This window comes from Rhinopithecus roxellana, chromosome 12 (assembly GCF_007565055.1).
Source record: "Rhinopithecus roxellana isolate Shanxi Qingling chromosome 12, ASM756505v1, whole genome shotgun sequence".
NCBI lineage: Eukaryota > Metazoa > Chordata > Mammalia > Primates > Cercopithecidae > Rhinopithecus > Rhinopithecus roxellana.
In genome coordinates this window covers 24,666,380-24,678,440 of record NC_044560.1, presented here as the reverse complement: position 1 = coordinate 24,678,440, position 12,061 = coordinate 24,666,380, and the positions used below count along the sequence as shown (strand labels likewise).

The 12,061-nt window shown below is 57.8% G+C and overlaps 1 protein-coding gene across 1 annotated transcript in view; it reads left to right on the top strand.

The window, feature by feature from the left end:
• The window catches only part of TTC34 (tetratricopeptide repeat domain 34), a 34,824-nt gene extending 25,975 nt beyond the window's left edge, over window positions 1-8,849 (top strand). The window contains exons 6-8 of the mRNA XM_010366106.2: window positions 4,525-4,795; window positions 5,605-5,819; window positions 8,222-8,849. Coding sequence (XP_010364408.2) covers window positions 4,525-4,795; window positions 5,605-5,819; window positions 8,222-8,749 — 1,014 coding nt within the window. The 3' untranslated portion in view covers window positions 8,750-8,849. The remainder of the gene's footprint in view (window positions 1-4,524; window positions 4,796-5,604; window positions 5,820-8,221) is intronic.
• Window positions 8,850-12,061: the final 3,212 nt, after the last annotated feature.

Sequence of the window (12,061 nt, the reverse complement as noted above, 5' to 3'; positions counted from 1 at the left end):
AACATGAAGGGTGCCGTTCCAGCCTGTCAGATGCTCACCTGAAGGTTCAAGGGTCGATCCAGCCTATCAAATTCTCACCTAAGTGTGGTGGTGCCCTTCCAGGCTGTCAGATGTTGACCAGGGCGTGTGGGATGCCCTTCCAGGCTGTCAGATGCTCACGCAGGAGTGTGCGGTGCCATTCCAGGCTGTCCGATGTTCACCTGCGGGTGTGCGGTTCTATTCCAGGTTGTCAAATCCTCACCTGGGGTTGGAGAATGCTGTTTCAGGCTGTCACACATTCACCTGCAGGTGTGGATGCCATTCCAGGCTGTACAATGCTCCCCTGACGGTGTGGGGTTTTGTTCCAGGCTGTAAGACGCTCCCCTGAGGATGTGGGGTGCCATTCCAGGCTCTTGACAGCCGTATAAACTGGATATAATGCATGAGCAAATGTTTCCAGACACCAAACAACAGGCAGCAAAGAGCTGCGACCCTGAGAGACAGGAGGCCACAGGAGGCGGGCACCACGCACCCTGGTTCCCTGCCTGGGAAGACATTTCTGCCGCTGCCCATGGAGGGCGGCAGTGGATTTCTGAGCTGTGGGGACAGAGATTGACATCCCAGCCTGCTATGTGGCTGGAATTTGCATCGAGGGCAATGGAGGGGAGAGGAGGAGAGGGGCTGTGTGGGGAAGGGGTATCTATGTGTCCGTGGAATTCTCCACAGGTCCTTGTCTGCAGCCTGGGCTGCACAGGCAGGGGGCAAGACTCAGCTGCCCAGCAGTGACCACCTGTTGTGGGGCCAAGAGCTGAATGGGGGTACCAGGGTCAGGCAGGGCTGGGAGACGCTGGAATTCTAACCCAGCCAGTGCAGAGAGGCTTTTCTGAACATCTTGGGCACTCAGTTGAGACTCCAGAAAGGTCACACCCTAAAATTAAGATTATACTTTAGGACTAAGTTCAAAAAATAATCCTCCCCTAACAAAGTACAAGATAAAGCCTGGCAGGGCCAGAATGATCCACCAGTAATCTACCTGCCCACCAGAGCGAAATCAGCCCCCTTGGAGGACAGCACCACAGCCCTGTCTACCACATGCCAGACACAGAGCCCAGCACAAAACCAAGAACTGCTAGGCACGCAGAGAACCAGGGAAATGGGACCAATAATAAGAGAAGAAGCACTTCATAGAAACAGACCCTGAGATGGCTTAGATGTTTGGAATTTACACACAGGGGCTTTTAAAAGCAGCAACATAAACATGTAAAAGAACTGTTTGCTATAGTGAGTGAGCTGATGGAGAATCATAGCAGAGGAATGAAGAAAAAACAAAACAAAACTGATAATCAAGTGGAGACCCTAGAGCTGAAAAGCAGAGTATCTGGAATTAAAAACTCACCAGGCAGGCACATCAGCAGATCGGAAACTGCCAAAGCAGGACTAGTGAACTCGAGGACAGACCAAAGAAAACTACCCAATCTAAGGAACAGCAGGGAGAAAAACAAAACACAACACTCTGTTTCAAATGATGAGAGCTGAACTGAGCATCATGGCTCACACCTGTAATTCCAGTACTTTGGGAGGGCGAAATGGCAGCATCACTTGAGCCCAGGAGTTTGAGACCAGCCTGGGCGACAGAGTGAGACTCCCTTTCAAAAAAAAAAAAGAAAAAAGAAAAGAAAAAATTTTTTTAGAAGAGATGGAGTCTCACTCTGCTGCCTAGGCTGGAGTGCAGTGGCACGATCTCAGCTCACTGCAACTTCTGCCTCTTGGGATCAACCAATTCTCCTGCCTCAGCTTCCTGAGTAGCTGGGACTACAGGCATGTGCCACCATGCCCAGCTAATTTTTGTATTTTTATTGTATTTTTAGTAGAGACGAGGTTTCACCATCTTGGCCTAGGATGGTCTCAATCTCCTGACCTCTGGATCCGTGCACCTCGGCCTCCCAGTGTGCTGGGATTACAGGTGTGAGCCACTGCACCTGACCTCTAAAAAACTTTTAAAAATTAAAAAAATAAATGAAGAAAACTTCAGCAACCAGTGGGACAATTTCAGGCCATCTAGCATACGTGTGATTGGACTCCCAGAGGATATGGAGAATGAATGGGGCAAATATACACAGGTACTTGAAGAAATAACAGCAGAAAAATTCTCAAGACACTCAACAAATCCCGAGAGGAAAAGCACAAAGAGAACCACCCCTAAGAAGGCACATCTTGGTCAAGTTCCTGAAAACAAAAGATAAAGAGAACATCTTAAAAGCAACCAGAGTGAGCAAATGACATACAGCAATGTGAGTGACAGCAGGTTTGTCCCGGAAGCAATGGAATCCAGAAGACAGTGGGACAGCACCTTTAAAGCACTAAAAGCAAAAAGTACCAACCCAGAATTACCCATATTGTTAAAATGTCCTTCAGAAACGAGGGTGAAATTAAAGACCCGTTACACAAATGGAAACTGAGAGATCTGTCATCATCGAACGGCACCACAGCAGATCCTGAGGGAAGGTGGTGAAATTGAAGAGAACAGATGCCTGATAGAAATTCTCTGCTGCAAGAAATGAAAAGCATCTGCAAATACAAAAGGATGTATTTATTTCTTCTTTTAATTGCTTTGAACAAAGCTATCTAAATTAAAAATAGGCTTGGTGTGGTGGCTCACACCTGTAATCCCAGCACTTTGGGAGGCCAAGATGGGAGGATCGCTTGACAGGAGTTCGATACCAGCCTAGGCAATATATTTCTAGAAAAAGTTTCAATACATTTCTACAAAAAGTTTTTAAAATTAGCTGGGTGTGGTGGCATGCACCTGTGGTCCCAGCTACTCAGGAGGCAGAAGTGGGAGGATCACTTAAGCCCAGGAGTTCAAGGTTGCAGTGAACCAAGATCACACCACTGCACTCCAGCCTGGGCAACAGAGAGAGACCCTGTCTCAAAATATACATATGATTAATTAACTTGAAATAATGCACTATATGAGGAAATGTATTGCTCAGTGTATGACAACAGTAACACAAACTGTGGGACAATGGAAGTTACTGCTGCGGGGATCTCACATTTTAGGTAAAGTGGCACCATATCAACTGTACATAGACTGTAGTAGGGTGCTCACCTTGGGAGCTGGGGGCTTGTTCATAGCTGTAAGGCTACATATTGTAATCTGCAAGGCAATTGCTAGAAAGATAATATAAAGAGGCATATATATATGCCTCTTTATAATATAAAGATATATATAAAGATAATATAAAGAGGGCCAGGTGCAGTGGCTCACACCTATAATCCTAGCACTTTGGGAGGCCGAGGCAGGTGGATCACTTGAGATCAGGAGTTCGAGACCAGCCTGGACAACCCGGTGAAACCCCGTCTCTATTAAAAACACAAAAATTAGCTGGGCGTGATGGTGGTACACCTGTAATCCCAGCTACTCAGGAGGCTGAGGCAGGAGAATTGCTTGAACCTGGGAGGTGGAGGTTGCAGTGAGCCGAGATTGCACCACTGCACTCCAGCCTGGGTGACACAGCAAGACTCCATCTCAAAATACAAATAAAAAATAAAAATAAAAAAACAAGAAAGAAAGAAACAAGCAAACAAGCAAATAGGACACCCGGAGAACCAACAGAAGGAGGAGAGCCTTGAAGAGGCTCTAGTGGTCCCCTGCTGATGGCCAGGTCAAAGGTCAGACACAAATGACTTATCCTGATCAATCCACCGATCACCAGCACTCCCCTGAACAGGCCCAGCCTCTGCCCTGGCTTCCCGTGTGTGGTCAGGGTCTCTGCAAACCTCTTCTCCCTCCCCGCCTCCAGATGGCATGCCCAGTGCTCGGCTCTCCTACCCACGTGCCCACCAGCCTTAGGCACCAGCCCAAGTCCACTTCTGCACCCTGCAGGCTCTCCCTCAGGGTGTGCCTTGGCCGGCTCCACCCTGATCTCTCCCTTGGCAGACCTCTGACCTCTGCCCCAACTGGCTGCCACCCTGTGTCCTGCCTTGTATTGTGCACCAGATGGGCTGGGCACCCTCCTTCCGCCGCTCCTGGGAGTTGTGGGAGGGCAGTAACTGGGCTTTCTACACTTCTGGCACCCCCAAGGCCACACGCACTGGGAGGAGCACCCGGATACCCCACAGAGATCCAGCATCCCCTGCTGGCAGGTGACAGATGCCTCTGTGGGGAGGGACAGGCGTGGAGGGAGCCAGCTACAAGCTGGGAGAGCGAGGGACCCAGGGAGGGCTCGCAGACCACAGGCAGCCTCAGGAGATGGAGATTAGCAGCATTTGGCCTCAGAAAAGGGGTTCTGGGCCTGACAACTTTCAGGGTCAAGGTCAGTGAGCTGGGTCCTTTCAAATGCTAACCAGAATCAGGAGGGATGGTAGGAGGCTGCAGCCACAGGAAAGCGGGAAGGGGCAGGAAGCTGGATGTTCAGACCCTCTAGGATCCCAAGGAAAAGATCAGGGAATGAGAAAGACAGAGCCCAGCCCTCCTACTCTGACCCTCCACCCAGTCTCTCTACCTAGGATAACTCTGCACCCACCCACCCTCCCACCTTGCAGGAAGCCGTAGACGACATCCTCTCTGCTCTGAAGCTCGCCCCCAGGACCGTGGTCCCTGAGCTCTGCTCTCTGAAGCTGGAAGCCCAGGCTCTCATCACACAGTGCCTCTACTCCCACTGCCGGGCCCTTCTGAGCCAGCTGCTGGACTCTGGGGCCCCTCTAGAGGACAAGGACACCCAGGGCCTCCTTGCTGTGGGTGAGGCGCTGATCAAAATCGATGCAGGGCAACTGGACTGGCACCTCCTCCTGGTGGACATTCTCATGGCACGGGGTATGTGGCAGCCCCAAGGTGGGAAACACAGGGTCTGGGTTTCTGTCCCTGCTCCTCTGACCTCTGTATCCTTTTCTATAAAATGGAAGAAAGAGACGTGGACCACAATAGCTTCCAAGGTCCCTTCCACCCCAAATCCCATGACCTCTGGCCCCGCTCCCTGTGTGAGGCCTGGTGTTCAAAAGGCTCTCCTCTCTTTACCTGGCTGGCTCTTCGCTTGCAATGGAGGAGAAACCGAGGCATGATCTTGGTCCATAAAAGGTCTCGGACCCTCGGCCCCCTCATTGATTCACGCACCTCCAGCTGTTGTTTATCAGGCACCCATGGGATGCCAGGCCCTGTTCCAGGAGGAACTGTCATAAGCCCCACGTGCCAACATGCAGGCCTTTCCTGCAGATTTCCACATCCCCCTGGTGATGTGGAAACCATTTCACTGCTAATTCCAAAGGGGAGCTCGCTCTGTGGTCTGCATTTGCCCACCAAGGGCTTCAGGGACCCCAGGGCTGCTCCCCGCATGCTACTCTGCTCCAGCAGGCCCAGAGTTTGCCTCTAGTTGCTTGGGAGAGAAAGCAGCCCCTTGTAGTGTCCATGGTGAGGGGGCTCAGCATTGTGGAGTGGGGTCAGAGGTGAGTCCCTGTGACCTGCCTGGAATCACAGTGCACCTCTGCTCCCAGCTCCTTCTTCCTGGGGCTGAGCCATCGTCACCTCCCCGCAAGCCAGCATAGGGCAGGGAAGGAGCGGCCAGTCTGAGCTCTCTTGCATCTCTGCCCCACCCCACACACTGACTGTCCCTCCTGAATCCCTGACAGGCAGCTACGAGGAGGCTGGCACCCACCTAGAAAAAGCCCTGCACGCTGCCCCAACGTCAGAGGCAGCCCGGGCCCGGCTGGGCCTGCTCCGGCTCAAGAATGGAGACGTGCCAGTGGCTGCACGAGACCTGCAGGGCCTGGCCGAGGTGGATGCCCCGGATCTCAGGTGCCTGCTGCATCTCCTGGAGGCCTCAGAGCGGCAGAGCCTTGCCCAGGTGCGCAAAGAACCCCACCGATCTCCCACCCCAACCTTCCCCAGCACACAGGCATTAGACCCCTGGGCCGTCCACCCAGCAGCGCTTCTTCAGTCTCTGCGGTTGGGTTTTCAGTTGGGTTTGGGGTGGGGTGGGAGGCACCCAGTTCTGGCCCAGGAAGACGGTCTCTGGCCCCCTTGGCCCTACAACCCCACCGACGTCTCAGCCTCTTTGCATGGGATGTATAAGCCACAGGTGACTTGGGTGCAAGAGAGGGAAGGGGACTTTGCCCTCAGGGCCAGACTGAGCCAGCCAGGGGCACCTTGCCCGGCAGGAAGCCCACCCCAAGCCCAAGGCAGGCCTGGAGAAGGCACGTGGGGGCAAGGCAGGCTGGGAGGCCAAGAGCACAGCAGGCTTTGGGGTCCCAGAGACTCAGAACTACACCCCAGTGGGGCCTGGACAGGATTTCACCTCTTTAATGCTTCCTGACACCAGCGGCTCTAGCACTCAGGGGCCACTTAGGAAAACAGAAACTAGGCTAGGAAGAACAGAGGGATCTCATGGCGGGGTCGGGGCTACACCAGTGTTTAAGGGGCAGTTCGGTGATGCGGAGGGGGCGCCGCTGCTCTGGGCTGAAGAGCAAGGCTGAGATCGGGTTACCCGGACCTGGAGGAGACTGCCGGGCTGGGGGTCTCAGAGCTCCCAGAGGGACTGGGGGTTTCAGAGCCAGGAGAAGGGGGCTGTGCTGGGGTCTTCGAGCTGGAAGGAGGGCATAGCAGGGGGAGGGAAGCCTGGCTGGAGCCATGGTCCTGGAGCCCAGAGGAGGCGGCTAGATGGGGTCTCGTGAGCTGGGGTCACGGAGCCCGGAGGCGGGGCTGGGCAGGGGTCTCCGAGGCTGCAGACTGGGGCTGGGCGGCGGCTGCAGGAGGCGGCTCCTGGCGGAGGCAAGAATCTGCGGGACGCGAAATGGTTGCCTGGAGACGCGGACCGACCCGGAAGTGAGCCGACAGCGGTTTCGCCCCGCTTCCTGCGCCCGGTGCCCCGGCAGGCGGACCCCTCCGGGTGGCACTGCGCCTGCGCGGCCCGAGCCGCGGGATCAGGGGCATCTGGGGTCAGATTGAGCCCCCTTCCCCGCGGGGGCGGCCCGGGGGCTCCCGGGGTCCGACAGCTGCTCGGGGCCGCGCCCTCCTGCTGCCGTGGACCCGGCCCAAATGTGCGGGGCCTGCGCGGGCCGAGGCTTCGCGACCATCCCGAGCAGTGAGCTACGTGTCGGGGGGGGGGTTCAGGTGCCTCGGCCCGGAGAGGGGCGGTCCCGCGGGCCGCACAGCAGGCCAGGGACGTGGGTTCGAGCCCCTGCCTTGCTCGGCGCCGCTCACAGCTGGCAGAAGAGGCCACACTGTGCCTCGCGGGAGCCCAGCAGCAAAGCCGGGGCCGTGGGACACCCTCACTCCCAAGCACGGACCCTGAGCATGGGCCTGGGCTTCACCCCCTGCAGCCGCGCCCGGCGGGGTCCTGAGTGCGCTGCGCTCCCCGCAGGAGGGAGCGTCGAGGACCGCCTGGCTGCTGGAAGAGAGGCAGGGCCAGCGAGAAAGGTGGGGCCTGCACCATGGCGTGTTCCTCAGGCGGTGGGGAGCCCCTGCAGGTTCTTGAGCAGAGGAGGAGCCCAGTGAGGCAAGCAGATTTCTGGTCATGGTTGACTCTGTGAAGAAACTGGGTCACAGATGAGGCAATTGGGTCTGGGTGGGTTCAGGAAAGTGCCTGGGAGGAGTGAGGGTGCAGACAGGCCTAGTCAGCAGCAGCCCACAGCAGAGGCTGTGCCCTCCGTCCAGCAGCCCCAGGAAGGGGGTCTAGGGTTCTCAGAGACCAGGCAAGGGCCATATCTGCCACTGTCCTGAGACCTGGGACAGCCTTCAGAAGGTGGGCAGAGTGGAAAGGCTGGGCAGCAGCCACCTCAAGAGGGCCTGTTGGAGAGGTGACTTGGCCCAGAGGGACGGAGGGAGGAGGCTCCTGTGGTCACCCAGGCAAGGGAAGCTGGGCCCAGCTGGTGGGGTGGTAGGGCTGCCAGGAACGGACCATGAGAAGGTAAATCCAGGTCCCTGATCCGAGGCCCAGGGAGAAAAGCAGTGAGCAAGGATGCCAGGCCTTGGACTGCTGCTGGACCTCCAAGGGTCAAAACAGCACTTTGGCAGCTTCTGGGGCAGTGGGAATTGCAGGGAAGGGTCTGCTACCTGGGTCCCCCCTCCTGCCCTTGCCCATGGTCAGCCAGCCCCTCCAGAAGCAGCGGGCAGCTTCTGTGCAGCCCGGGGCCCTGCCTTACCCAGGGAGCCAACAGAGGCTGGCTTTGCAGAAGAATGCTGCAGGGCAGGGGCGGCCGGGCTTTTGAGGCTGACCCCACTCTCCTTGCCTCTATGTCCTCTGTGCAGGCTGCAGCCTGGGAAGCCAGCACCCTACTGGACGCAGGGCAACCCAGGCAGGCGCTGGGCTACTGCTCACTGTCTGTCCTGGCCGGTGGCAGCAGTGCCTATCACCTGCGTCTACGGGCCACCTGCCTGGCCGAGCTGCAGGAGTTTGGCCGGGCCCTCAGGGACCTGGACCATGTGCTCCAGGAAACTCTGGGGGACAGTGACCTCCCAAAGCGGGCAGAGGACTTCTGCTGTCAGGGTCGCCTGCTGCTGAGCCTGGGAGATGAGGCAGCAGCCGCAGGGGCCTTTGTCCAGGCCCTGAAGCTAGCACCCACTTTGGCCCAGAACAGCCTGCGTAAGCAGCCAGGCCGGGCCCCCACTGCACACATGTTCCTCCTTCGCGGGCAGTGCTGCCTGGAAGAGCAGCGTCACACGGAGGCCTGGACAGCAGCTGAGAGTGGCCTCCTGGTGGACCCCGACCACCGTGGCCTGAAGAGACTGAAGGCCAGAATCCAGAGGGAGGCATCCTCAGGCTGCTGGCTCCAGTGACTGGGCCCAACCCCCTCCCAGCCCTAATCACAGGGCCCACCCTAGCACCTGCACCCAATGTCCAGGCCCAGGAGTGCACCCAGCTCCCCAAATCGGGGAGGTACCCGCATTGCCCTCCCCACACCCCCTTCCTAGTCCTCCCCATATCCCCCTTCCCAGCCCTCCCCACACCCCCCTTCTCAGCCCTCCCCACACCCCCCTTCTCAGCCCTCCCCACACCCCCTTCTCAACCCTCCCCACATCCCGCTTCCCAACCCTCCCCAAATCCCCCTTCCCAGCCCTCCCCCACCCCCTTCCCAGCCCTCCCCACACCCCACTTCCCAGCCCTCCCCACACCCCCCTTCCCAGCCCTCCCCACACCCCCTTCTCAACCCTCCCGACATCCCCCTTCCCAACCCTCCCCAAATCCCCCTTCCCAGCCCTCCCCCCACCCCCTTCCCAGACCTCTCCACACCCCAATTCCCAGCCCTCCCCACACCCCCTTCCCAACCCTCCCCACATCCCCTTCCCAGCCCTCCCCGCACTCTGCTTTCCCTACCCCAGCATGAGTCAGTGTTGGACAGCCAGCCTCACACCTTTGTGCCTTGGGAAGGAAAGGCGACAGCTTCCTACTTACATGAAGGACCATCCTAGAAGCTTCACAGTCCCTTCTACCACCAGCAACCTCATCCCGGAAGTTGGGGCCCTCTTGGCCCACACCTGGGGCTCAGACCTTGAAGAAGCAGCCACAGGTCTTGTCCCTGGTCTGGGATCCTACAGGTTGGACAGGATTGAGGCCAGAACCCTGGGGCCTTTGGGGAGACGGTACAGCCCCAGAAGCCCCTCCTTGGCTGTGAAGCTGCATTTTGCTTGGACCCTGGCCTGAGCCTGGGGCCGGCTTCCAGTAGAGCCTGGACCTTCCCCAGAGACAGAGCTCCCAAATGGGCCCAGCCAGCCCACACCCCAAGCTGACCTTTCAGGGTGCTTTTCATGGGGCTCCTTCATCGAGAACCCAGGAGGGGGTAAACTCCCTCCCTCCTCCACAGGCCCCTCCCTTCCAAGCAGAAGGACCACCGAGGGGCCCTGATGAGCACAGTCCCCAGGCTCCCACCAGACTCGTCTCCCAAAGCTGCTGGAAGGTATCGGTGCTTCCACAGAGTGAGAGAACAGCTGGTTCCTATACGTGGGTTAAATGTCCCCAGGCCTTGCAGCTGCCAGTGAGCTCGGGGACTTCTGGGTGGGGCAGAGGCGGCCAGCCTTTGCCCATCACTGTGAGTGTCACAGACTGAGGCCTCAGCCCAGGGCTTTCTCTCGTGGCCATGGGTGAGAGACATGCTGGGCAGGCTGGCTTGGTGCAAAGCGTGCCCCCGAGCCTTGCCTGACTTCACCCTAGGGAGACAAGGCCACCACCCCCATCCTGGCTTCTCTCTCTTCCTGGGCACTTGCATTTGTCCCTTTTCTGTCCCCTTCTCTGCCATTTCCTTTCATGGTCTTGCACCCACAGACGGACCCCCTGCCACTCCACCCACTTGGCTTCTGGGATCATCTGACGAACCCTGGTCCAGGGGCTTAGGCAGGGAGGGTCCCTATTCCTTGCCCTGCATGGAAGCAGGGGCCCCAGGCAGCAGGTGCAGGGCTGGGTGGGGTTGGAAGCTCCCCTCCTCCTCAGGCTCCACCCACTTCTCAACCCCCATGCACCTTCATCAGCTGGCACCGCCTATGGGTCTCTGGCCACAGGGGGCTGGGTAAAGGGTCAGTGCCTCCCATCTAGGGGATGGGCAGCCCACAGTGGGAGAGGGCCCCGACGGGGACCTTCAGCCCCGCTCCTCGCCTTCCCCACTTGGAATCTTCACACAGTCCCCCTCTTCTGAGCGAGATTCCCCAGTGCAGGCACCAGGTCGATCCGTCTTCTGCCTACCAGCTCCCCATCCGCCCTTCTGTCTCTGTCTTCACCTGTGTGCTCAAGGACTCAACAAACACCTGTCAACAGCCCAAGAGCTAAGTTCAGGGACACGCGAGTTTCTTGGGTCAGGTGGGCGAGTCGGCACAGGGGCAGAGGCAAGGGCTGGTCCAGAGAGCCTGGTCACAGCAGAAGGGCCTGCCCCAATGTCGGGGCCGGGTGGAAGCAGTGGGGAGGCGTCCCCCAGGGGTGCCCTTCCCTACCACGTTCCCTGCTCCTACCGTCCTCCTTGCCTGGAATGTCCTGCCCCGTCCGTCCGTGCAAGGCTGAGTGTAGATACCAGCCCCACTGAGGCTCCTCCAGGGCCTCGGGACCACTGTGTGTCTCCCCTACCAGGGGGCTGCCCCCTCCGCCACCAGCTCACACAGCAGGTATCTCTCATCAGCCTTTGCCTGGCCTGCCTCTTTGCTGGGCTCTGAATGCCTGTGTCCCTCCCAACTTTATGTGTTGCAATCCTAACCCCCAAGGTGATGGTGTCAGAAGTGGGGCCTTTGGGAGGTGATAGGGGTGGAACCTCATGAGTGGGATTAGTGTCCTTATAAAAGAGACCCCAGGGTTCTCCTGAGCCCCTCCACCATGTGGAGACCCAGCGAGAAGCTGTCTGTGAACCAGGAAGGGACCTTCACCAGAGAGTGAGCTGGCGCCTTCATCTTGGGCTTCCAGCCTCCAGAACTGTGAGAAATAAGCGTCTGTTGATGAACCACCTGTCTCTGCTATTCTGTTGGGGTAGTCCAGACAGACAAAGACACGCCCATTTCCCCGGCCCACCACCTCTGCCCTGAGCACAGTGGGTGAGTCTCGGTTCCCCTTAGCCATCCCTGCTGGGGTCCAGCCCTGGCTTTGCCTAAGGGAGTTGCTCCAGGACTGAGCAGACACCCACAACCCGCAGTCCTTAAGGCGTGGACGCACTCATCCCCGAAGCCTGGATGTCCTGCCTGGAGGGGCATGTCCACAGCTGCTCTGGGCCCTGACGTTCCAGGAGCTCATGCTGTCTGCAGATCCACCGCTTCCCTGGGCAGCCCCCAGCCTGCCTCTTCCTCGGTGCTCAGCTGGAGGTGGAGAGAAATCAGGCTGGGACGGAGGGTGGCCCTTGCTTTGCACGATTCCTGCCTCAGCGTTACACTGGGGATGTTCTGGCATCTCCGTTTCATTAACTGTAGACTGCCAGCAAACCCAGATTTAATTCAACCAAGTAAACTGGTAGAGTCATTTCTGGCAGCTAATGTGAGCTAGCTTATTAAATTGAGAATCTCTAGTAAGTGTACCTGCATCAATAAAGCCAAGCCGCTTCAGCTGCGTTAGTACCCTACCCTCCATTCCCACACAGTTGCCAGGTCTCTGCGTGTGAATTTGTGACATCTTACAAGCATTTC